At 52.4% G+C, this 26,702-nt stretch overlaps 1 protein-coding gene across 41 annotated transcripts in view; it reads right to left on the bottom strand.

Moving 5' to 3' along the window:
- SCRIB (scribble planar cell polarity protein) overlaps positions 1-26,702 on the bottom strand; it is a 101,686-nt gene that overhangs the window by 64,686 nt on the left and 10,298 nt on the right. For 38 of the 41 annotated variants that reach the window (XM_085574045.1, XM_031504127.3, XM_085574044.1 and 35 more), the window contains exons 2-16: positions 18,851-18,968; positions 18,553-18,631; positions 17,101-17,190; positions 16,364-16,420; positions 12,879-12,942; positions 11,271-11,345; positions 11,046-11,190; positions 10,611-10,729; positions 9,075-9,274; positions 7,719-7,885; positions 7,049-7,173; positions 4,550-4,675; positions 3,728-3,949; positions 2,966-3,283; positions 333-395 (exon numbers count right to left, since the gene is read on the bottom strand). In XM_085574045.1, coding sequence (XP_085430171.1) covers positions 333-395; positions 2,966-3,283; positions 3,728-3,949; positions 4,550-4,675; positions 7,049-7,173; positions 7,719-7,885; positions 9,075-9,274; positions 10,611-10,729; positions 11,046-11,190; positions 11,271-11,345; positions 12,879-12,942; positions 16,364-16,420; positions 17,101-17,190; positions 18,553-18,631; positions 18,851-18,968 — 1,968 coding nt within the window. The remainder of the gene's footprint in view (positions 1-332; positions 396-2,965; positions 3,284-3,727; positions 3,950-4,549; positions 4,676-7,048; positions 7,174-7,718; positions 7,886-9,074; positions 9,275-10,610; positions 10,730-11,045; positions 11,191-11,270; positions 11,346-12,878; positions 12,943-16,363; positions 16,421-17,100; positions 17,191-18,552; positions 18,632-18,850; positions 18,969-26,702) is intronic. The other 3 variants (XM_085574046.1, XM_085574041.1, XM_085574051.1) reach the window with 1 other exon arrangement.

The raw sequence follows: 26,702 nt of genomic DNA, 5'->3' as shown, positions 1-26,702 counted from the left end.
CACACATCCAGAAATACCCATTTGTTTAATTCCACTTCTCCATCAACACACAGCAAATAGGAACTGAACTTCCCACCTCAGCCCCTTTGGTTTTTACATCATTTCCATCTCACTCCTACTCTGCAGCAGCCACTCTCACCTCAAGGACGGGAAAGGAGGAAAAGGGAAAAGCATGGAGGAAACAATCATCGTGTTTGTGATCAGCCAGGTCCAGAAGCCACTTGACCCAGAGAGATCAAGAGTTCCCCCTACAACAACGGGTGAGGCTGGGAAGCAAATCAAGCAGGCTGGATGATTTTTGGCAGAGAGAGAACAGTAGGAGTGGTACAGACCTCTTCCTCCTCAATGCGAGCAGGTTCAATCAGCAGATTATTGGCTTGATCAAACGACACCCCCTGTTAGGACAGGAACCAGCAAAGAGGCATGCGGATTAGTGGAGCATCAACCAAACCCGCCACCACGACCACCACCACCACCCAACACACGCACGGCACGCCGGAGCTGGTCCGGCTCCCAAGTCACTGCTGAGCTCTGGAGCTCTGCGGCTGGTCCAGCTCCAGGGTCACTGCTAAGCTCCAGAGCTCCCAGAGTCACCGCTGAGCTCCAGAGCTCCCACAGTCACTGCTGAGCTCCGGAGCTGATCCTGCTCCCAGAGTCACTGCTGAGCTCTGGAGCTCTGGGGCTGATCCAGCTCCTGGGGTCACTGCTGAGCTCTGGGGCTGATCCAGCTCCTGGGGTCACTGCTGAGCTCTGGAGATCCCAGAGTCACCGAGCTCTAGAGCTCTGAGTCTGATCCAGCTCACACAATCACTGCTTAATTCCAGAGCTCCCAGAGTCACCACTGAACTCCAGAGCTCCCGGAGTCACTGCTGGGCTCCAGAGCTCTGGGGCTGATCCAGCTCCCAGGTCATTGCTGAGCTCCAGAGCTCTGGGGCTGGTCCAGCTCCGGGGTCACCACTGAACTCCAGAGCTCCCGGGGTCACTGCTGAACTCCAGAGCTGAACTCCAGAGCTCCTGGGGTCACCACTGAGCTCCACAGCTCTGGGGCTGATCCAGCTCCCAGAGGCGTCACTGCTGAGCTCCAGAGCTCCCAGAGGAGTCACTGCTGAGCTCTGCAGCCAAGCCTACTCACACCACAGCTCCAGAACTGACCCCTCAGCCCCAGAGCAGCCCCCACTCCTGCTCAGCACCTGCTCATGGCTCTCAGAGTGCCAAGTGCCAGCACACTGCTGCCAAGGAGCACCCCTAAGGCCCGGCTTTGTTCATGCTGGCACCCTGAGGCCCTGACCCTGAGCTGACCACCACTAGCTGACCTCATCCCCTCCACACCAGGTCACCCTGGGAAGAAGGAAGAGTTAAACACACGAAAAAGCACCCAGGAGCCTGTGGTGCCACAAGCTGGTGGCACAGGAATGAGCAGTCCCAAAGACAACAGCAGGTCCAAATGCAAATAAGCAGTCCCAAACACAACTGCACCAATCCCTTTCTCTGGTGAAAAATACATTCTCATAGGCACCTGGGATCCTGCTCTCAAGCGCAGGAAACCTCAGGATTTCTTCTGAAGACCAACTGTCCTTGCAACAAAACCCTCTGGTTCTAGGATTCAGCCTCCTGCACAGCCTGTCCTGCCTCCTCCTCCTGCACAGGGACACTGCTCCCTGCATCCATCCAGCTGTGCTGGCACACAGCTCAGGAGACAGCTCACAAATGTCTTCATGGAGCAGGAATCCAACCCAGCCCCACAGAGAGGAGAACTGAGCCCCAGGCAGAAGGCTTTGCTGACAGCAGGGTAATTCCTGACAGGTACCCCACCCCAAGCAGGCATCACAGGCCCTGCAGTGGGTCAGTGCCTCCTCAGCTCTGCCTCCTTTTCAGATGAGGGCATTCCTAAGGATGATAGGTCTTGGATGAAGGGGACTTGGGACAGCTTCAAACATTCCTTCTGAGGAACTTCACCAGCAGTGGGAAAACTGGCCTCACCCCTAGGGAACACAAGGTGAGCTGCACTGGTTCAACGAGAGCAAGGCAAGCACCCACTGAGGGAAAGAACCTTTCCCTGGGCAACCCGAGCTCCAGCAGGGATGGGTACGATCCCAGCAGCCTGGAGCATGTGCAGTTACAGCAGAAGCAGGTTTTTCTCCAGCACCTTCCACAGACCCATATCTCACCTGTGAGATTTGCTGATGTCAGACTGTGAAGGAGACTCAGCCACATCCTGACCTCTGCCCACCAAAGGCAACTCAAAATCCTCAAATCCTAGGGTGAGGACTGGACTGATCTCACGAGGTATCCCTCATCTGTGCATTCCCACTCCACTGTGAGGAACCTCCTCAGGCAGGAACCTCTGTGTTTCCCTAAGCAAACGTGGTGGTTCAGCTGAAGAGAGCCAAGGGCCCCCTGTCTCTTAAGCCCCAGCATAACCAGTAAGGCCAAAACTTCAGAGCACAAGCTGCCCTAAATCCCAACGCAACCTCCATCAGGCTGCGCCTGGGGGGGAAGCACAGGGAAGGGCGCGCTCCTGGCTGCACTTACATGCACCAGGAAGCACTGTGCCAACAAGTGTCAGTGCCCAAATGTCAGTCTAAGATTGAATCCACACAGGGACAAAGCTCATCCTTCTGTGAGCCAGCAGCAACAACCAGCAATTAGGAGGAGGCTGGAAGGACAGCAGAATCCACCAGGGATCAGACAGCACTGTCCCTGCAGCATGGGGAGCAGCACATGGAGTGGGGCTGGTGCAAGGACCTGGATACAGCGAAGGGGTCAGACACAGCAACACAGCACAGCTCCTGGACAGCCCCATGAGCCCCTGTGACCTTCAGCTCTGCCAGCCTCAGCACATCCCCGAGTGCTGGAGCCTCCTGCCAGTGCCTTCCTCAGCAGCACATCACCCTGGCTGCTGGCTCACAGGAGCAGAGGGCAGGTCTGCACGCCTCTGACCTTCCCCCTCCTCACAAGACCTTACCTTCACGGATGGCTGAGCAGACAAAGCTCCATTCTTTCTGTCATCCTCATCCCACGCTTCCTCCTGATCTTTGGGCTCTGTGTTATTATTGCAGCCTCCCAACTCCTCTTCCTCTTTGGGGACCCCATCACTGTTCAGCCCCTGCAGAAGTGCCACCACTGCCTCTGGCTTGGGCAGTTTAGTGATCTTGAAGTGTTTCTTATAATGGGGCGTGTCCTTGCGGATAAGCCTCTGCTTCTCCACTGGAAATGGCCGCTCTTCATCCTCATCCTCATCCTCGCTGCGTATCAGCGTGTCCTCGGCGAAGTGCACCGTGGGCTGTGACAGCAAAGCCCAGACATGTAGTGAGCCTCAGGGAACAGAGGGGTAGCAGCACAGACCCTGATGTCCCTGTGAGCCCTCTCCCACACAGGCAGAGCCAGTGTCACTGCTGGTGTGCCCAGGACAATGCAGGAACACATTTCCATTTCCTCATCCTCGCCTTTTTCCACAACCATGCCTTCCCCAGACACGCTTTTGTCAGCTCCAGGGATGGAGGGCATTTCAACCTCTCCCAGCCACCCCAACTTTCCCACATTCTGCCAGGCTCCCACATCATCCAGCCCAGGCTGCCTCAGCCTCTGCTTGCACTGCCTTCCATGGCCTGGCTCTGCCTCCAGCGATGCCCAAATCCCACATCTATTCACCTGTACCTCTACTTCCCACTTCCTCTGAAACTCCCAGCTCTTTTCCCTTTTTCTGCTGCAGTTGCCAGGCTCCTACCTCATTGTATTCTACTTCCACATCTTCCTCCTCCTGGTCAGCAGCTTCCTTGTGCTCCTCCTCTGCCCTGGGCTTCCCCTCCCTCTGCAGCTCCCGCAGGTCGGGCAGCTGCCCGTTGGGCCAGCCCCGCTCCCTCTCCTCCAGCCTGCAGTCCACAGAGGCCGTGCTGGTGGACAGGTGCGAGTCCTCACTGCGATTCGACGTGGCACTCAGCCTCTTCTCCTGAGAAAATGGTTGTGGAGTTCAGGATGGATCCCAGAGCAGCCGTGCAAGTGTGACTGCTCTGAGGTGGGAATGCAGCACCAAAAGAAGCAGCTTTTCCTCAGGGTGCCCACAGCTTCCCCTCCTGAGCTCCCTCCCTGTGACTGGGTGCACCCTGCTACGCCTCCTGAGTAGGGATTTATTCCCAGCTCGCACCAGGGCAGCAAGGTGTCTCCTGCAAGCATTCCATTCTCACCACTCCTTACTGGGAGTATCAGAGCCTTCTCTTGCTCTCCCCTGTGCTATAAAATCGGTACTGACACACACAATTCCCCTTCCACTGTTCTCTGACTCCTGGTTCTCTCTCCTGCTCTATTTCACAGGCTCCTCATGACATGTCAAGGCAGATTCCCATCCCTCCCAGGCAATCCATTCCCAATCTTTCCCAAAAGTCAGTCCTTTCCACCTCATTTCCTAGATATGCTACGTATTCCTAGCGGAAGATGTCTTTGCCACGGCACAGAGGTGGAACTTGATGGTGGGCAAGATTCCTTCCAACCCAAATCACTCCATGACCCCCTGTTCTCCGTGGTTAACCATTCCCCAGTGACCAGCACTCACCTCTGAGTTGGGAGAGCTGGGGTTGGCATCAGCCTTGGCAGCATTCACCTCACTGCGCCGCACTTCAATCACCTTCTTCATCACCTTCAGCTCACTGGGGTGGGGGGTGGCTCGGCGCTGCAGGCCCTGTCAAAGAGAAACCCTCAGGAAGGGCATTCCAGCCCTGGCAGCGCTGCCAGCTGTCCCGGGTTGTAGGATATGTGTGTATTCTATTTGCCACCTGTTAGAGGTGGGGCAGTTTTCTCTATATGTTCCACAAACCAATCCACCCTCCAGGGAGACATCTGCTGTTCATGGGCCATTAATTATTAATTATCTTCTGTTAACAGGCCACTGAGTGTCCCTGCATGGCTGATAAAATTCCATCATCCACTGGGAGAGGCACCACCCAGGGGGAGGAGCCAAGCATTCCTACCTGGATCCAATCTGACCTGGGAACACCACAGCAGCTTTTGCCCACTGCATTCCCAGAGGAGCAGCTTTCTCCTCCGCTGCATTCCCAGAGGAGCAGCTTTCTCCTCCGCTGCATTCCCAGAGGAGCCCAGGCCCATCTCCCCCAGCCCTGGAGCTCCAGAGGAAAACTCCCCCCAGAAGCACAGCTGGCACTGCAGGAGGGCTGAGCCACCATGGGATGGGACTGCTGCCACCTCCCTGACCCACAGCATGTCAGGGCCTGCTCTGACTCTGGCAGCAGTTTGGGTTTTTACTATCGCATTTGTATTTTTAGTTTTCCTAGTAAAAACCTGCTATTCCTATTCCCATGTCTTTGCCTGAGAACCTTTTAATTTCAAAATCACAATAATTCAGAGGGAGGGGGTTTACATTTTCCATCTCAGGGGAGGCTCCTGCCTTCCTTAGCAGAAACCTGTCTCATCAAACCCGGACACCAGGCCTTGGGCATGATACCTCTGCAGGTGACTAACACCTTTCTCAGAGCCAGAGCCCCACGGGGATGTGACCAACACCTCCTGCTGCAGGACCTGCTCCAGGCCCTCCACAGCCTCAGCTGGGAAGGGCAAAGAACAGAGGCAGGGAACCCTGGCAGCTGTCTCTGGACATCAGCCTGCTCTCCAGCTGATAGGGGGTTTGGGAAGAACGATGGAGCTGGGAAGTTTAAAGTGATGTTTCAGGCTTAGAAAATGAAAACCTATTGACACAGAAACTCCTCCAGAACACAGGTGAGAAAGCTCGGGATGTTTTCCTAACTCCTCTGGACTTAACAGGTCTGCCAAGTCCAAATGCAGCAGAATTGGTGCTGTTTAGTGAGTTCCATCCCAGGGAGAGAGTCAAGAAAACCACCATTTTAAAACTAGTAACAACGTTAAAAGCAATTCCAAAATCCCCAAACCTCCCAATGCCAGCAGCACACATACACTGTCAGGACAGCTGCCAACACCACTCATTAGAATGATTCAGCTCTCAAGGATGGCTTTCCATAAACTAAAAAAACAATAAAGTCCTGCAGGAGACTGAAAACCTCAGAGCACTTGCTGAGACCTTCTGTCCTGGCCTTTGCATCTGCCCTGGAAGCACAACCATCTCTTGCAGGTTTTGAGGCTACCTAAAATGTCTAGTACTTTACTAATAGGACACTCCACAGCATGGGCTGTTGGAACCCTGGCTGCTGAGAATTTCAGACTCTGACCCTCAGGAGAACACTGCATTTGACCTGAGGCCTCCAAAATTTAATGGTAGAACTGGGATTGTGAGTATGGAGTTTGAATAGAAGTGTGTGATATCACAGGGTGGAAAACTTAAAGAGTTTAAGGGTTTAGAATATAGTGAGATATATATATATATATAAAGTAAGATGGAGGTTTTAGGGCAGAGGCCAGTCCTTCTTCTCCATGGGTTTGGGTGGTGTTTTGTAACTGGACAGAAAAGTCCACGTTGCAGGCCACAGGTGGTTGGTTATTGGGTTAAAAATAAAAATAATTTTGGTGTCATTTCTTAATTTGACAGTTTATACTTAGAAGACCTTGTAGAGAGAGAGACAGGGCTCCATTTTTTAGTTTGAGTGAAGTGCTGCAAACTCAGGGTTTGTGAGACTGTAACAGAGATAAGAGCTAATAAACATTGGAGTATGAACAAGAAATTCTGTCTCACACATTTAATCCCAATCCTGGCAAAAAAATAAGACTCAACAATGGGCTCCACTGCCTCCATGCCGAGAGGGATGGGGATGGCTTTCCCCATGGTGGGGGTGAGCTAAAACCCTATCCTGACAGTGCTCTGCTGGGATCTCTGGACATTTAGCGTGCTCCACTTCCATAGAAGAGCCTCAAAATACGACTCTGCACCACAGCTCCCAGGGAATTAATTCCCTTCCACTCCTCCTGCTTGGTTCCTCAGGGCACTAAAGAGCCTTCAGACTGTAGAAATCTTGCCCATGCCTACTGCAGTGTAAAACATGGACACCACAGTGGCCCCCATCTTTGGAAAGCTCAGCTTGTCCCTGTGCTTCCACAGGGAGCCAACAAGCCTCCAGGAATTCCTCACCCGTCTCTCAGCTCCAGACTCCTCATCATCGTCTCCTTTGGGCTCATCCAGGAACTGGATCACACTGACTCTGTTTAAGTTGGTGTCTGTCCAGCTCTCATCCACGCTGTTCTGCAGGAGGTTTTCTGGGGAGGAAGAGAGCACAGTGGGAGCTCCTTTTGGGAAGAGCAGGGCTGCAGATGTGGATGGAAGTCAGTTCTTATCCCATCAGGGTGCTGCTGTTGTACCTGCCCATGGCATTAGAGGCCTCAAGGACAAAGGCTGTGGCCTCAACATCCTGCCACCTTCTGTGCATCTCCCACCAGACCTACAGCAGCTTCTGCAGAAGTGTCTGATGCTTCAGCTCTAGCACTCCTTACCCAAGAAGTGCAGAAAAAGGCAGAATTCAGGCATGAATAACAAGCTGACAGGACAACGAAAATTAACTGCTTGGTCAGTAGATCCAAGCAGAACGCTCAGAGATGAGGCTGCAGGGCCTTGTCACCTGGCAGAAAGCAATTCCTCTGTTTTAACAATCATTGCCTGGGAAAGGTGCCCCAGCCACCCAAGAGCCTGGGTCTGGCACAGGAATCACAGCAAGGGACAGTCCAACCCAGCAGAGAGGTTCAAGGCCTCAGCCCCCCGAAGAGCACAAGGCTCTGCAGCCAGTGCTGGTGCTGCAGATTCTTACCCAGGCTGGGAGATGGCTGCTGGGGAAGCAGGTAGCAAGTGAGAACCTTTTCTCCTGTCTTCTCATCATCCTCAGTCTGGAATTTCAGCATGGGCTGGGACTGGTTTTCTGCCAGCCACAAGGCTTTCAGATTAAGATTTGTCAAAGCAAAGGGCAAGTTCTGCAGCCTGCAAAAGAGAAGAGCAACTGCTTGTTAAACTTACTTGGTCAGGAAGGAGATTCACCTCAGCTCCAGCCTGCCCTGGCTGAGCAGAGAGGGACAGAACCAAGCTGCTGTGGCTCCCCCTGGTCCTGCTCACTGGAACAGCTGGTTCTGTCCCTGGCTGTGGACTGGGCTCCAGTACCCCATCCTTACCAGCCTTCAGCAGAGGACATCTCCCTCCAACAGTGTGGAGGGATTTAGAAACAGAACAACGCTCTCACAGACCATAGAATGCTCCCTACACAACCTCTGGGCAGCACCTACCTGCTCCCAAAAACACCAACCCCATGAACAGAGCACAGGACCTTTCAGAACAGCTCCAGGCACCCACACAGCATGGATGGGGCTTTGGCACTGGCCAGCTGAGCACTAATGACACAAACCCACAAAATCTGTAGGGAGGAAAGGAAGCCAGAAACCAGGGATCTCCCCTGGTCTCTGTTTCACACAGGATACAATGCCCTCACGCTTGTGCCTCACCTCTACCCTGTGTTTAGGTGACTCAGAGAAGGGATTTGAGCCCTCAGCAACCAGCCTGGGCTTGTCCACACCGTGGACTCCGAGATAAACACAGGTCCAGCACCTCCCTCTCAGCAGCTGTTAGGCTAAGAGCTTTAAACTTTCTCTGTAACTCCCAAGAGAACACTACATTTGACTTGAGGCCATAGAAAAGACTTCCAAAATGAATTGATTACACCAAGATTAAAAGTATATAGTTGATTAAAAATAGATAATATCATAAAGTAGAAAATTTAGAATTTAAATTTTTAGAATATAGTGATATATATACAAGGCTAAAATAGAAGTTTTAAAACACTAAGTAGTCCTTCACTTTCTTCTTCATGAGTTTAAGCAATATTTTATAATTAAACAAAAAACCCACATTACAAAATTTAAGTAATTAGTAATTAAATTAAAAGTAAAAATAATTTAAATATAATTTCTTAATTAGATAATGTAACCTTAAAAAAACTTAAACAAAAAAATAATTAACCACTTTTTAACTTGTTAGTAAAATACTACAGAACTCACAACTTATAATATAAATAAAAATTAATAACCACAAAATACCATCTCTAACACTTCACACCCAGCTTTAACAAAAATAAAAAAGCCCCAAAATGCAGCAAGCAGCCTGTTAGCCCTCCTCTCACCTGTTGCCAGCCACATCCAGCACGTGGAGCTCGGTGGTATTGGCCAGCTCGGGGGGCAGCAGGGCCAGGCGGTTGTCGCGCAGGGACAGGACGCTGAGGTTGGCACAGCCTCCGATCTCTGCTGGCAGCGCCGTCAGCCGGTTCCGGTCCACGTTCAGGTTCGTCAGCTTGGCCAGCTTGCCCAGGGACTTGGGCAAGGCCTGGGAAGGAGCCGAGTCAGTGGTTGTAAGAGGAAAGGGCAGCACAGAGGTAAAAAGGTAAAAGGCACAGAGCCCTCAGTCTGGGGGACAAGCTGCCCTCTCCCTGTCCCAACAGACACATTTGGGAAAACATTCTTGGGACATATTCAGGACAAGTTTTCCCTCAGGCTCATAGACTGATCCATGTCAACTCTTCCCCTCAACACAACACATTCCAAGCACCACTGGTCAAGACTTCCCTTCTGTTTATCTGCCCATTCCCAATTCTTATGTTTTACCCATCAAATCACAGGCTGTGACATTCCCATTCTCTGGACAGAGAGACATAATTCTGTCTCTCAAGATTTCTTAGAGAAGCACAGAGCAAAGAAAAGAAAACAATCTTTATCTCTGCTCCTCTGCTTTCCCCATGTGGAATGTAATATGGAGCTTGTTTACCTGAAGTGATTGCTTAATTAGATTTTAGTGCAAGTTGTTTGGGTTCAATGACCAATTGAATCCAGCTGCGCCTTGGACTCTAAGCAGAGAGTCACGAGTTTGCTAGATAGGTAAGTACGAAATAAGTACGTAGAATAGTACAGAGTACTCTTTAAATAGTATATTAATGTAATATAGCATAGTTTTAATAACGCTATCCTTCAGCCTTCTGATCTGAAGCCAGACATCATCATTTCTTCCTGGATCCAGGGTTTGCTGCAGTTTGGAGCAGGGCCACCTTCAATCACACCATCCCAAAGCCCTCAGCAACGCAGCCTGGGATGCGCTCTTGCACCTGTCAGCCAGGATGGTCTCTGGGACGGGCAATGCCAGCATCCCTACCATCCCAGAGAATATCTTAGGGGAAGAGAGTCCATGAGTGAAAGCAGCTCCCAAACTTGTATGAATTTGGTGAAACTGTGAAATGTGAGGCAGCTGGAGCACGCTTAGGAATTCAGAGGGCAGAGGATGGGAAGGGACCCCTGCAGCTGGCTGCAGTGAACAGCATGGGAGAGGCTCATCACTCTCTACAGCTCCCTGAAAGGTGGCTATGGCCAGGTGGGGTTGGGCTCTTTCTCCAGGAACTGACAGAACCAGAGCACACAGTCTCAAGCTGCACAAAGGGAAATTTAGGCTGGATATTAGGAAAAAGTTTTTCACAGAAAGGGTGATAAAGTTCTGGCATGACCTGCCCGGGGAGGTGGTGAAGTCGCCATCCTTGGATGTGTTTAAAACAAGCCTGGATGTAGCACTGATGGTTTCGTTGAGGTGTTGGGGCTGGGTTTGACTAGATTCTGAAGGTCTTTTCCAACCCAGGAATTCTGTGAGTTCTGTGAGGCAGGTGCTGCTGTGTACTCACCGTCAGCATGTTCTCAGTCAGGATGAGCTCAGACAGATTCTCACAGTCCCCAATCGACTCTGTCATGTCTGTCAGCCGGTTCTGGTCCACCTTGAGGATGGAGAGCTGCTTCAGCTGACCTGGTCAGGGTGACAAGTTAGGTGTGAGCTGTGCCCGAGAGAAGGTTGCTGTTCTACACTCACCTGGCTGTGATCCCATCAAGGATCACACAACCCAACCACCCAGGCTCTGCTTTTCCTCCCACCAGGCCTGGTCACAGGCCTCACACACGCCTGATGCAGATGAAGCACCTGAACTGTCCTGCAGAGCTCTGCTCACCTGTCCCACCCACTGCTCCTGCTCTCGATGGCTGTGCCCACATCCACAAATCCCTGATTCCCTGCCACAGACACTCTTGCCAAGGAAGTCCTGCAGTCCCCACCCGACCACACTCACCAATCCCATCGGGAATGCACTCCAGCAGGTTCTGTGACAGCAGCAGGTCCGTCAGTGCCACCAGCCCGCTGACCTCGTTGGGCAGCTGCTCCAGCTTGTTCTCAGACACATCCAGACAGACCAGGCGGCGCAGGTTGCCCAGCTCCTGGATCAGAGAGGAGATCCATGGCTCAGGGAGCAGGGCAGGGCAGGCAGGGGGTGGCTGTGTGCTGAGCAGACACTCACCGGCGGCAGGGCCGAGAGCTGGTTCCGGTCCAGCCACAGCTCACGCAGGTTTGGGAGCGCGCCCAGAGTGTCCGGCTGCAGAGACAGGACAGTGAGGACATCAGCCCGTGCAGGGACAGGGACAGGCTGCTCCAGGGTGCTGCAATATACCACTCTGCAAAGCCAGGCACCACTCTGCCTCTCACCCCTCTCAGCAGCACCCATGGATCATTACATGGATCAGTCCCAGCACACTGGGAATGTCTGGGATGGCTGCAGGAGCTCCAGCGGCAAACACAGACAGCAACAGCAGGACTGTGTCAGCAGGCAAGGCAGAGCTGAACCTGCAGCACAGCTCTGATGGACAGCAGCTGAGGAGCTGGGGCATAAGGGGGCTCAGGGGAGATCTTGCTTTCTGCAGCTCCCTGGCAGGAGGATGGAGCCAGCTGGGGGTCAGGCTCTGCTCTCAGGGAACAAGGGACAAAGGCAAATGGTCTCAAATTGTACCACAGAAGGTTTAGGTTGGACACTGGGAAAATTCCTCCTGGAAAGGGCTGTCCAGCCCTTGCACAGGCTGCCCTGGGCAGAGGTGGAGTCCTCACCCCTGGAGGGATTTAACAGCTGTGTGGATGTGGCACCTGGGGACACGGGTTAGGGGTGGCCTAGGCAATGCTGGGAGAGTGGTTGAACTCAATGGTCTCAGATGGTTTTTCCAACCTAAATGATTCCATGATTCTAGGAGGTTGGAAATTCTGGCCTTACAGAAGAAATGCAACTTTCTCCTCTCAGACATGAAAATAAACATTTGAGTACCACTGGTCAGCTCAAGATGACCCAGTGGCACCATCAGGCATGACAGACAAATGTTCACATCCCACAAACCTCCAGGCAATCAGCATTTGGGTTTGGAGTCTGCCCCACTGGAGCATGGCTCAAGCGTCACACACCTGTTCTGACAGGTGAACTCAGCCTGTGCACAGCTAAGCTGCTAAGCTGAACCCCTTTGCCTCCCAACTTTGAAGGGTTTCTGCCAAAACCCATTCCAGAGCACAAAGAGTAAGATCCAGTAATAGCTTAATCCACAACTGCAAGTTACAAAATATCACGGGGTCTCCCCAAATGCCCAGATAACCTGAACTCTGAGACTGTGCCCTTGCTCTCCACATGCTGAGCCCTCCATGGAGAGAGCCCCCACACTGGGCTACCCTCACTGCCATGGACAACATGGAATAGCCCAGCACCCTGTGGGGCAGAAATCAGAAATGCAGGAAGCTGGATGAGAAGAAAAACAGCTGGGGGCAGTGCAGGAAAGAGAAGGGAAGCACCAGAGTCTTGCTGGAAAGGAAAGATCCTTGGCAGCCAGACAGGAAGAATTACCAGTCCAGAGCTCTGGAAAGGTCAGGGCAGGCAGTGTGTGAGGCCAGCAGGACACCAGACACAAGGACTGATACATGAAGAGAAAATTCATCTGGGAATGATGACTGGGCTATGCTGGGCAGGTCAGAATCTCCCCAAATAACCTGAGGGTCTAGCTCTTTGCATTTCAGGTGGAAACCCAGTTGCTTGCACTGAGGTGCAGGATCTGCCCCTGCCAACCACCCAAACCCCTCCCCACCAGCCCTCACCTACCAGTACTTCCAGGTCATTGCCACCGAGATCCAACTGCTCTAACTTGACAAGGAAGGAGAGTGAACTGCAAGGCACAGGGGACAGAGAGATAAAACAAGAAATAAAGAGCGGAAGGTTAGCATCTGGGACACACATTGCACAAACCACACGATCTCCAGTAATTCCTAAAGCAGGTGGGGCAATCCTGACCTTTCTCACGCTCCCTCTGAGCCCAGCACTTTGTAGAGCTGGTCCCTTCCCTAGGCCAGACTGCTCACCCCAGGGAATTGGGTTCAGAGGCTCCAGCAGTCCCACTGGCACCAGTTTGCCTTCTGGCCCTCCCACCATAGCACACCCTTGGATTAAGAGCACAAGGGGTGAGCAGCCACACCTCCCCATGGCTGCCTGCTCCGCAGCTAGGACAGGGACCTGGGCATGGACTGACAGGCAACAGGAGGTGCTCAGTAGAGGACAGGACGTGTAGGGGGCAAGGGGAGCACACAGCTGCAGGGACAGGGAGGAATGACAAATTCCACAGCTTTGGTTTCCCCAAACAGGATGCTCATGCCACTGAAGAGGAGGGGAAGACAACAGTGGCCTGATGTCTTGGGTGAGGTGAGTGCGCACAGACAGAAGCTCACGATGAAGGCACTGCACAGGACCTGTCCATACCCACACCAGCGGCCCTGGGCACTCCACACACCACACCTGGGGGTGGACAAGGCCTGCAGTCCCACAGACCCAAGGCTGGGTTCTCAGGACACCATCCAGGTGCTCATTTGTCCTCTCACCTGAGTCTGACCCATCTACTGCAGCTCCAGCTCCCCAGAGGACTGACTGCTGCCCTCACAGGGTAGGGTGGAGCTGGCAGCCCTGCCCACTCCCCCAGCAGGGAACAGCTTCATTCTCTTCTTAAGGAACCATCCCAATAGGGAAATCCCCGTATTTCTCTGGAAACAGGTCCACCTCTCAAGGCCGCCCAAACCGAAGCTGTTGGGGGCTGCAATAAAAGGGAGCTGTCTTGCCTGGGCCAGGCTGTAAAAAAACATCTGGGTTACTCAGGAAAATTCATTTCCTACTGCATGCAGCAGTGGATTTTGAGATAAACTCCAGAAAAGGTTTATCAACAGTTTCACCCAAAGGATCCTGTTGCACAGCACTCCTTCACCATGAATGTACACCAACTCTAACTCCTCTGAAGGTGATGCAGCCTTGACTATTCCTTTGCACCTTCACAGCTTGAATTCCCAAAACAGGAGCAAGTGAGCTGTGGAATCCACATTGATGACATCTGGCAAAAGGTCTCAGTATAGATCACCCTCCACTATTCCATAAGAATCCATGAGAGCTGCCCTTCCCAAGTCTCTGGCTGCATCCCATCTGCATGGGAGAAATGAGGGGTGATCACCAGCTGTACAAGCTGAACCATTTCAGAACTTAATCACTATCAGAAGACTGACCAATTACACGGAATTTTGGCAAACAAAAGTCACTGCAAGCTGGATCTTTCAAGAAGCTCTACAACAACAAAATACCAAAAGGACCCTGATGCATTCTGTTGCTTCAAACTCTCATCATTGAAGCCCACCTATCCACTGGGCTCAGGAATCCTGGGAACAAAGCAGCAGCCATTTCTTGCTTAAGTCATTCTCCTCTTTGGCAAGGCCACCTGATCTCATTTAGAGCTGTTCTTATGCGCAGTGTGCAGCCAGAGTAAGTCCCAGAGCCTCAGGCAGAGAACCCCACAGCATCACTGAAATGGTTTTGGCCATGGACTGTCATCTTGAACTTGACTGACACCTCTGATCAGAACTACCTTGGCCTTCAAGATCCACATCCTACTTCCAGAAATCATCCCAAAATAAAATCTGAGAAATTGGGGAAAGATTAAAAGAAGCTGAATTTGCATTACAGAATGGGTATCAAGCCTGGATTAACCTTCCAGTGAAAACCGCCAAAACCTCATAGCACGCTACAGGCATCCTGCTGGATGGCACCCAGAACCACCAAAGGGCAACATGGGAGCACTGGGCAAAAGAGAGCTCCACAAAAACCCAAGGAGTGTGGTCACAGCCTGAATTCTCAAGACTCCAGAGACTTGGTGGTTCTGAGATGGCCAAAAGCTATTGGGACTATCTTCTCTGCAGTCTGGAAACCCAGCCTTGGATGAAGCTGCTGCTGACATGGTGTGTACCCAGCTGCAGTACCTGCCTGTGTGAGCATCCAGGACAGGAACAGACAGAAGAGCAGCCCAACACCAGGACCCCAACTCCTCCTGCTTGCCAGTTCTCAGTCCTGAATAAGTGTTCAAGGCCAAGCTGGACGAGGCTTGGAGCACCCTGGTCTAGGGGAAGGTGTCCTGGCCCAAGGCAATGGGCTGGAACGTGACGAGCCTTAAGATCCCTTCCCACCCAAACCATCCTGGGGTTCCGTGATAAGGAGCTCTAACCCATATTGTCCTCTATGGTGATACTCCACATGGGACCATCTTATCTGCCCCTCCTGTCACCCTTCTGTGACAGTCACTGCTGTGCACAAGGGATCTGCTGACTGGCACCAGACAAGGCCATCGTGTCATTTTGATCTGTGCTCCCACAGGCTGTAACCAGCAGACAAACTGAGCTCCTGCCAGGAACTCTAAGAGAGCTCTGAGGACAGGTGACAACAGCTATACACATCACACCTTCACTGAGGAGCTCATGTGGCCCCAAAACAACTGCTGTTCAGAAAGGAGTTAGGCAGAATCCTTTCAGTGATATCCAAGCAAGGCTGGGGAAATCATCAGTGGGATGATAAGCAGGCAGGAAACGAGCTGACAGAACTGATGGAGGGCAGAAAACTCAAATTCTGATGGGCCAGAGCAAAGACTAAAGTAGCAACTGGACAGCTCTCCACATCCATCCACCTGAGATCATTAACTCCACCAACCACATTCCCTGCCAGGAACTCATCCCTACCCCTGACTCCAGGACGTGGAACAACACTTACCTCTTCTCCCTTGCTGGCTTATGTTTTGTCTGCTGCAGGGGAGGCAGTTATCCCATCCAGAACAACCAGGAAGGATACCCAACAGAACAGATGGCAGAAGAAAAATGGACCCTTCAGCTGTATCCTGTTGCTCCTCAAATCCTGAACCTCACTGTGCACAGAGCTCCTCCTACACCCTCATCCACAGTTTTCTCTTTCTTTCCAAAAGAATCCATTGCCTGCTCAGCTCTTCAGGAAAAATGGGATTCTCACTATTTCCAGCAGCTTTTTTTGGGGGAACCCTGTCTACTCTAAATCAATCCTTACACAGGCTGAGAACGGGCTTTGAACATCCTTTGCTGCTCTCCAGCCCTGCACCATCCTCTCCCTCCTTGCCCCAATTTATGGAAATCAGATGCAGCCTGTTTGTGCCCAGCCTGAGCCCTCCCAAGCCAAGTGATGGTGCCTGCACTGGTCCCTGAGGAAGCAGCAAGAACAATCAGGCAGGAGACTACTACAGCCCCCAGACAGACACTCACGTGGGGAGAGTCTTTAGCAGGTTCTCACGCAGCTCCAAAGTCACCAGGTTTGCCAAACTGCAAGAGAAAAGGGAGCAAGAAAGCCAGGTTCACTGGACAGGGCTTCAGGGATGCAAGGAGCTGCTCATCTCCCTTCCCTTGGAACCAACCCTCGTGTCCTGTGCAATGCGTGGATGTGCACATGTGGATGGAGACACAGGGGGGAACAGAAACACAATGTCAATGGCTCTGGTGGACATGAGTGCTTGCTGCAGTCACAAGGAACAACACTGTGCCCACACTCAGGACAAGGAACACGCTATCACAACAGGGCTGTCTGCCCAAAAAGGTTAAACCCCTCATATGTGGAAAGCCAAACCCCACGGGAGAGGCACTGCACCCCACGAGGCCATTGGCCAGCAGCATAAATCTGAATCAAACATCATCAGGCAGCCTGCACCTGCTTGGAAAGGGGCAAATGGGCACTCAGAACATAGGGGAAGACTGGATTTGAGAAGACTGGATCAGTCCTTGCTGCGTCACAAACCAGAGCAGGAGAAGCAGCTGGGAGTAGGGCAGGAACCTTTGTAGGAAAGTCTTCTAACAAACCAAGGCCCAGAGGTGCTCACACAGCACTGTCAGCACCAGGGCAAAGCTGCACCTGGCTTGTCCCTCCAGGTCCTGCCACCATCCTCAAGCCAGCAGTGAGGTGTCCCCATGCCAGCCCCCTCCCCGCTGCCAGAACAGGCCATACTCACTTCCCAATGTCACTGGGGAGGCTCTGCAGGGACACATCGTTCAAGGCCAAGTGGCCCAGGCTTCGGAGCTGGGTGAAGCCCTCAGGCAGCCTGTGAGAACATGAGCAGAAGTCCATTAATCCTGTGTACAAAGCACAGAATCCCCCACAACACTTAAATCCACCAAAGCCAATCTCATCCCAATTGGCATCAGCATGTGGAAAGGAGAAGAACAAGAACCGTCACCAACCCTGGCTGCTGATCCAGGATAAATTCTGCCTCCCAGACCACAAAATGCACTTGCACCAGACATTACCTGCCCAGGATAGCAAATGCAGCCCTGCAGTACTTGAGCACAAATCCCAGACTAAACCGTGCCATGGGATCATTTACACTTGAAGAAAGGAGGGCTCCCAAGCATTCCAAGTGCCCAAAACAAAGGATATCTCTGCAGATGACACTGCAGCATTCCCCAGGACAAGGCACCATCACAATAGACCCAAGGTGTGATGGAACAGGGGAAAACCCTGGAAGGAAACTCCTGGAGGAAATTTCTCTGCTTCCACAGGCAGCTCGTAGGGCCCCCTCAGCACCCACCCTCCCAGCTCATCTGAACCCTGAGCAGAAAAAGCTCTGACAAAGAACACCTGGTGCAGAAGGGCTGGTCATTCCTGTGGTACAGGGATTATCACCAACAGGGAAGCTTGTCCCACTCCAGCAGTGCCTGGGACCAGCAGAGGGAGCAGAGTTAAACGTGCTTCAAGCTTGGGCAGCACCTGCCCTGAGCACAAAGGGACGTGGACACCTGGGGCCAGGCTGGCACCTGCAGGGACCCCTGCAGCAAGACAAAAGTGCCTGGAAACGTAGCTCACCAAGGCAGGGGAGCCACACTGAGTTCCAACTTTATGTATTAAAAACTCCAGAGACAGAGTACTGCAAGACAAATCTGAGATTCCTGCCTGGGCACAGCTTTGGGCACTGAGGTAAGAGGGAAACCAAACATGGGGTACAAAGCATGGCTGTCCTCGGTTCTGAATAACAGAGAGATGGAAAATGGGCTAAGAGGGAACAAAAAGGGCTGAGAGTGGGGCCCAAAAGGGGCTCTGGGGGGCAGAGAATGGCATGCAAGCTTTTTCTCCTCTGCAGCACAAGCCCTTATCCATTCTAATTTGTGACCAGAGCAGAGGGAGTGACAAACTCATTGCAAGAGGACAGAAGTCCTCACTGTTGACACCAGTACAAGAGCAGCTCATCACCCACAGCCCCAGGCCCCGAGGATGGAGCACAGCCCAGCTTCTCCAGTGTTCCACTGCCAGGAGAGCAGACACTGCAGCTTTGGGAGAGGCAGGGCAACCCCAGGCCTTGGCTTCGCAGGGAGACAACTGCAAGGTGAAGATCAGAGAAAGCCAGGCACAATGTGCAATTCCAGTTCTCCTTCTCAGCTGGGCTAAGGGGTTGCATGTGCCTTCCTACCTGGAGAGAGGATTCCCACTGAAGTCTGCGATTTCCAGGGATTTGCAGAATTTGATGCTTTCGGGAATTTCTGGAATGTCTGGAAAAAACAGGTGAAAGAACAAAAGAGGCCTGAGAAAATGGGACAGCAAGTAGTGGTGGTAGCCTGAGACATGGTAACACAAGCTCACTGTCACTGCTGAGGAGTGGCACAGCCTCTCCTGAGCATGAGGGCATGGGAGCACTGTGGGGTTTGGGCATGAGGGCACGGGAGCACCGTGGGGTTTGGGCACCTGCTGCTGCCCAGCTCTGGCCTCACCGTTGCGGGAGATGTCCAGCTCCACCAGCTGCATGAAGTTGGCCACCTCGGGGGGAAGCCTCTGGATCTCATTGTCGCTCAGGCCCAGCTTGCGCAGGTTCAGAAGCCTGAAGAAAGGCTGTGACAGAAGTGACACAACGGGGTCAGCAGCACTTCTGAGGAACACTCATCTCATCTCAGGAGAAGTCTGAGCATCCACCCCAAGATCCCTGCCTGCACCCACCACCCCCATCCCAGCCAGGGGCAGTCACTGTATGGAGCAGAATCCCCAGGAAGGGCTGCGAGGGATGAGGGTATAAGAAAAAAGGCATGAATGAGTTTAGGCTGATCATTCATTTAGCGTCTGGTACCCCACTGCTCTCCTCCCTCCTGCACAGGATACAAACCAGACATTCCCTGTTTCCTACAATAACAGCTTCCCTCGTGCTCTGAAGCCTAGCACCACATGGAAGCAGCTTGCAGCAGATACTTGAGTTTGTGAGGCTGGTCCAGAAGGGCTAGCAAAGGAGAAGCACAAGGAGACCACCAGCTCAAAGAGCTGTCCCTGCTGCTGCACACACCTGCTAATGCAGCACCTTTGGTCAGGACATCAGTGGCAGGGCCCCACACCATCAGGGATAGGCTTGTGCCCCTTGTGCCAGGTGGAAAAGGCACAGGTGAGCTGTCAGCACAGCCCCACCTGAACTAGACAGAACATGAAAATTCCTTTCTAGAAACACCACAGCCATAGGAATGGTGGCAGGAAGGGCCTCACAACATCTGACTTTTTTACACACCCCTTGGGGCTCCCAGAAGTCCATCAGCTGCAAATGGCAAATTCCAGGATCCACCAATCACTCCTCCAAATCACCACCAGCCCCAGCGAGTTCACTAAAGACAATGGACTGTAATTATCAACTGACCACATACTGCAGCTGATTCTAGCCACTGCCAGAGGTCAGCTCCTGGACAGGATGGGAGCCAGGACTGGGGTGTTTGCTGCATTTCCTGGATTGTTTCAGAGTAGTGGGAATAACAAACAACAGTGTGGGGCCACTGCAGAAAACGCTCAGAAGTGACTGAGAACGACCTCAGGTCTGTGCAGTGACATGCACAGGCCATGCCTAAATTATATCACCCCAGGGAGGGGTCACAGCAGCACAGGAGAGGCAGCCCTGGGGTCATCCAGAGGTCCCAAAGCACAGCCAGAGCTGGGGCTGCTCCTGCAGCCCACACTGAGGGATCAAACCAGAGCGAGCTCTGAGCCTCAGTCCTCAGGTGCCTTTCCAGGTACCCACCTGCCCAAGAGCTGCTGGGACAGACCTCCCCAGGAACACCTGCAGGGAACTTCAGGTGTGGGGCACCCTCAGGGTCCCCCAGCACCGCGGAAAATGAGAGCACAGAGCAGATAAAGGAGGAGCAAACATAACCCCAGAAGGTGCACAGAGCATAAGCAAACTGCTCCCCGCTCCTGCAGTGACAAGCACAAGTTCTGCTGGTGTAACTGGAGCAGCTTCTGCACAGATCCGAGGCTCTGCAGCCCCCAGGTCCCAGCCAGGACACACTGCTGGGAACAAGTGTGCGACCCCAGCACAGCCCCTGCTGCCCTGCTTCCAGTCTGTACAGGGAAAGTGAACACGGATGAACAGCACTGATAGGAAATTCTCACCTCTGATGTCCTAAAGGACCATAGCAATTGTGTAATGAGTAGATACATTTAAAAAATAACCCCTCTCACCAGCTCACCACTGGGCCTGTTTAACTCTGTTTATCTAATGCAGACAAGCTCAGTGAAAAGGAAGTGGGTGAAAGTCTAAATGACAACAAAGGTTCAGGGGAGCAGGAGTTTAGAGACTGGATTTGCTATTGTTTCCTAGAGCCTTCTCCTAATTTTAGAATGCAAGGAAATTCCAGACAAGACATGGTGTTGACCTGCCTGAGTCTGCACACTGGAAAATAACCACAGGGACCGAGCAGCCACAGCCAGGCTGCAGCACTGCTGCCTAGGGCACAGGTAGCTCAGAACACATGTCCACCCTTTTAAATGACATCAGATCAAACCTAGAGAATAAACCCAGGCTGTGCGTGGAGCAGCAGCTCCCAGCTCCTCTTTCCTTAGGAAGAAAATGAAAAGGTTTCTCAACCCCGTGGCACTGCCAGAGCTGGGCACAGCCCACATGCAGAACTGCAGGAGCTATGTTCCACTTGGCAGAATCACTTAACACTGGACCTGAATAAAGCATTTAGAGGGGACAAAAAGTAAAACCAGCCAACAGCCATCAGTGGTAGCCAGAAAAAACAAACGTGAAAATTACAGTGTTTTCATGCCTGAATGCAGGTTTTATATTTGCCAAAGAAAGATGGCAAGAGGATGTGACCAAGAGCTGCAAACGCTGTCTCTGACACAAATTTCCATGTCATTTCCATCTCAGTATTCAGGGAGCTGAAGACTTCAGCTCAGCCCAACAACTCAAGGCAAAAGCTGCACAGACGATTCACTTGTGACACTTGAAAGTGAGATCAAAATGATTTAAAAATTGTTACTAGAACTAAGAGTGAAACCTTGATTACACATCTCTGGAGACTGGCAATTATCTCTTGTGCTAATCAAAGTCCACCCCAATTCCCAGAGCTGACAAAGCAAACCCCTGGATTTAGCACCACACTTAACATCTCCAATAAAGAGAAACTTCCTCAACTTCAGCATTTTCTGATTTATAAAATAAACCACCACCAAATCTACCCAGATTCTTCAATGTCCAAACTGGACTCAGAGTAGTTTAAAAACAGAAGTTTGAAGAAGAAAAAAAGGTAATCCCAATCTGTCCCTGTTTCCTGGCAGCCCAGAAGCCCAAAACCCACAAGGACCAGCACAGAAATATTCCAGCACATGGGAATCCAGAATCAGCACATGGGAATCCAGCAGCTCAGAATGTGATGGAAGGTATCACCAACAAAAAAACCCTAAAGATTAGGAGGTACCAACATAATAGCAGCTGGGTGTGACTGGGGAAAAAAGCCTTTGCAAAGCAGGGTGCATTACAAAGATACTCTCTGTTGAAGCATGGGAGTATTCACAGGGTAGATAAGGCAGAAAACAGCTACAAAACTGTCCTACAATTCAAATTCAGGGACATAAGCTCTTACAATGCCCAGAGCGGAGAAGCCACAGTACAGCCAACTGGAAATATATTAAATAGTCATTAATTAGGGACAGGTATAAAGGGTTTGTAAAGAACCAAATGCCAAAAGATAAGTAATACTCTACAAAATGACAACCTTGCAAAAAAAGGCAGAAAACTCTGAAATTCAGACTCTGCAGCAGGTTTTCAGATGTAACACCCTCCCCTCAGCAGCCCCTTGAGACCCAAATGCATGCAAACACATTCAAGTGCTTTCCCTAAGTTCTGAAACTAAATTCTGGTACTTCAATCTTTAAAATAAAGACAAAAAAAGGCAACCTAGACCCATGGATTTTTCCAATCAAAAGGGACCGAGATATAATCTGACACAATATCCTTCCAATCCTTTGCCTATCACAGACCTTCATCGTGGATCCATGAAATAATTTGTGTTGGAAGGTACCTGGGAGATCTCCAGTCCAGCCTCCTGCTCAGGACAGGATCAGGATGAGGCCAGAGCAGGCTGCTCAAACCTTCAACCACGGGAGATGGTCCAAAACTCCTCTAGGCCCCTGCATCACCAAATAATCATCCTCCCAGGGGAGCCTCTTGGCTCTTGGAACTCTGTGAAACCAATAAAATCCCTCAAACATGCCTCGCTGCTGCTGCCAGTCCATACTGAGCGTGGCCAATATCACCCATGAGATGGAACCAGCAGAATATGGGGAGCCCCTCATGAGCCAAACCCTGCCCAGTGACACCCCACAATTACTACACATCCACAAGTCCCACAGCTCCTCTCTACAGATCTGCCTCTTCCTTTTTGCATCCTGTCATTTTCACTGAGTGGCTTTTCCCCCTTCACTGGAGAATGGAGACATCTGGGACTGGGTTTTCAGTGCTGAACTCTGTTGTGACTGGGAAGTTACATGATGGCAGATTTAGGATGCCAAACCATAGCAAGATTTGGGTAGAAAGGGACCTTCAAGACCACCCAATCCCACGCTGCCATGGGCAGGGACACCTTCCACTAGCCCAGGTTGCTCCAAACAACATCCAACCTGGCCTTGGACTCCTCCAGGGAACCAGGGGCAGCCACAGCTGCTCTGGGCACCCTGTGCCAGGGCCAAACCACTCTCCCAGAGAACAATTCCTCCCCAATATCCTATCCATCCCTGCCCTCTGCCAGTGGGAAGCCATTCCCCTTGTGCTGTCACTCCATCCCTTGTGCAAAGTCCCTCTCCAGCTTTCCTGGAGCCCCTGTAGGTACTGAAAGCCTGCACCAAGGTCTCCCAGAGCCCTCTCTTCTCCCAGATGAGCCCACTAATCATCTCTGTGGCCTCCTCTGGGCCCGTTCCAACTGGCTGATCTGTGCAGGAGTGAGAAAGGATGAAAGCCCCACACAATTATTAGCAAGCCTCTGGATGCAGAGCACTGCACTTGGCATCAGTTATGAAAGAGAAATACCCAGTGGTGACAGCAGGATCACACTGTGACCGTCCAAACTGTCCCCAAAACGAGTCCTTCCAGGTAAGAGCCTACAGCAGGCAGCAGAACCAGGCCAGCTCACCTTCAGTGGGGAGGCCAGTCCTGCCCCAGGAACATTCCCACACCCCATGTGGGGCTGGACTGGGGTTACCCACAGGAACAGAACAGGCTCAGCTGGTTTGGGAAACCGGACACCAGCAGCAGCACGCACAGGCACCCTGGCAGAGTCACCTTTGGCTCCTGCTGAGCAGAACACCTGGGCAGCCCCAGGCACCGATGGCTGACCCCAGACATGATACTCCCTGACAACTCAAGGATGCCCAGCACCCACTGGCAGAGCTTTCCAGCCAGCAAGAGGCACAAGCACAGAGGTCCCTGCCCCTGGGGAGCTGGGGAATCATGAGGGGCGCCTGTACTTCAGCCAGGGCAGGGCACGGCACAGTTCCAGGCCCACAGGAAAGCAGAGTGCTCCCAGAGGGAAGGAGATGCCCACTGAGCCAGGAATGAGCTTCTGCCCTCACAACCCCGGCATGGCATGATGCATCAGCAGCAGCACAGATGGGTGGCACTGGAGGAGGCACTGGCTGACAGCAGGACGAGATGAGCCACTCCTGAGCAGGGACAACAGGACCCCTGAGCCCCTTCCTCACCCCCTGCATGGGAAAACAACCGTCCTGCTCCAAACCTGCACCAGCCACCTCCTGTCCTGACCAACAGACCTGCACCTGTCCTCACAGCCTGAAGCAGCAGCAGGCAGGCGTCCCAGGCCCTGCAGACTCCAGAACAGAGCTGCCAGGCACACCCAGACAGCAGGGGATGTTCTGGAGAACCAACAGCTCCAGAACTGCAAAGGTGCAGGCAGAGGAGGGACAGGCTGTCAGGGACAGCTCGCTCCAGAAGGCAATCTGCAGCACAGAGATCCATGCAGATCCATGCAGGGGGTGGGGCTGGAAGGGATCTGTTGTCCCAGGTAGTCCAAGCTCTGCTCAGAGAAAGGTCAGCTACAGCACCTACCTGGGGCAGCATGTGCACACACAGCAATGTCTTGCAACATACACACACAGCAGTCACACACATGTACTCACACAGCAGAATCTCAAAGGGCCTTCTGAGCCCAGCCTCTGTCTTTAAGGAACCATCTGGAGTAGGTTCCATCCTCTCTGCCATCACCAAGCCTTCAAGTTGTGTTTCTCCAGCTGATGTGATATGTCTGTGAAGCTCCCAGCAACACTGCTGAGGCTGCAGCAGAGCCCCAGGACATGAACAAAGGGTTGCTGGGGCTGTTAGGTGATCTAAGAGAACCACAGCGTCCAGTGATGCTAGGAATTCAGACACCACCCCCACGTCTCCCTCCTGCTGCAGCGTGATGCTTGGCAGAGCCTTGGTCTGCCCCCCACTCACTTATTCGGTCAGACCAAGAGGTGGAAAATGAAAAAAATGAGAAAGGACAATGGATAAAACGCTCAGGACAAACCCTCTGAGCCACCACTCAGCTATGCTGTTTCCCAGAAATCGCAAAATTCCAAGGGCAGCCTGGAAGGGCAGCCACGAGGATTAGAGACAGAGAGGCAGCCTGGCTCCGGGGCTGGCAGTGCTGGGCCACCACAGCCACCCCTGTGCTAGCACAGGGGCTGCTCCTGCTGCTCAGGGAACAGGCTACAGCCCTGGAACACCCTGGGCAGACTGACGGAGCATGGTAGGGTCAGGAACAGAGCCACCAGAAGCACTGAGCTCCCATGGCAGCCTGCTGGTGTCTGCAGCAACCACAGAGCCCTGTGCCAATACCCTATGTGGCAACAAGAGCCCTGGGTGCTCCCATCCCACCTGCAGGAGATGCATCTGCACTGCCAAGGAAACAGAAAGTGTTTGGCTGCTGAGCCTGGCACCTGGAAAACACCAAATATGTCTGCATGCAGACTGATCCCCCCTCCCAGGTCAGCACCACCACGCTTTTCCAAACCTTTGTTTTCCTGAGGCTACAAAAAAAGTTTCTGGCTAACCAAGGCTAAGCTCCAGCTCTCCCCTTCACCTGGTGCCTAATGTCATAATGCCATTGGGAAGGGAACTAGGACATGGGGGGTGGGGGGGGTCTTTGTTCCCCAGCACCACCTTGTGCTCTCCTTGGAGGGCCAGCCCCGTGTTCCCACCTGCACTTGTAGGAGAGCCAGCCCCATCTGTCAAGACACAGAGAGGAGGACAGACAGACAGCTGAGCTTCTCTACCGGTTTCCTTGGAGCCATGCTGTCCTCAACACAGAGAGCTCATGGAGCTGCCTCGGGCCCAGGACCCTCCAGCCAACAGCAGACAGGAACGGGGGGCTGCCCAGTGCCACCACAGGCTGTGGGAACATCCGCCCCCTAGAAAAGCAGGCTTTAGGCAGGTTTCAGTGCAACACCCCAGAACCTCTCAAGGTAATAAACAGCAGCACTACTGGAGTGGAGCAGGACACGTGTCAGGGGAAGAGGAGTCAAACACCAGCTTAACCCCAGAGCCACAACAACCTCACACTCAGGCCAACAGCTCTGAAAGCAGGTGGTGACAATTTACACAGCTGGAATCGGGAACCTGCTCTACACCACAAACACAGCCTTGGCTCAGGGACAGAGACTCTGCTTCTATAGCCAAAATCACCATGGTGTTCCCAGCTCTGCTGCCCAAACAGCAGGGCTCAGACACCTCCTCTCTTGTAGGTGTTCTCTCATGGGGCAGCATTTATGAGTGTTGGTGCTTGGCACCAAGCAACGGTGGACTCAAACTGACTGGCACCATCAGTTTGTTATCCTACAGTGAAAAAAACTCTCATACCTTCTCTGTAAACTTCCTGGACAGCTTCACACAATATTGACTCTTTCTCTCCTTCCCTCTTCCTTCTGCAGGACCAGCTAACTCCTTCCTGTCCCTTACCCAGCCACCTGACCCTGTCTGTCCCGCACAGCACACCCTGACCCTTCCTCCTCACAGCACAGCCAGCAAACTCTAACATACTCTCAACCAGTTAACCCCCTCTTTTGTAACACCCATCCTCATTGGACACAGCTGTGACCTATTAAGGGCAAGGCTGTTCCCACTCTTTGGTAATTAATTAGTACAGCTGCAATTCATCAGGGTTGAGATTGCCTTCAGCACCACCTCTATTCTTTTACAACCCATCTTCCCACACTCCTGTTCCTCAAAAACAACCTGTGACAAGCCAGGCTGCCCCGAGACACCAGCCCTGAGCCAGCAGTGCTGGCAGCAGGTGCTTTTCTTCAGGGACCAAGCGG

Source organism: Lonchura striata, chromosome 2 (genome assembly GCF_050655825.1).
Source record: "Lonchura striata isolate lonStrDom1 chromosome 2, ASM5065582v1, whole genome shotgun sequence".
Lineage (NCBI taxonomy): Eukaryota > Metazoa > Chordata > Aves > Passeriformes > Estrildidae > Lonchura > Lonchura striata.
Note: the sequence above shows the minus strand (reverse complement) of the source record. Positions and strands in the feature narration are given on the sequence as shown.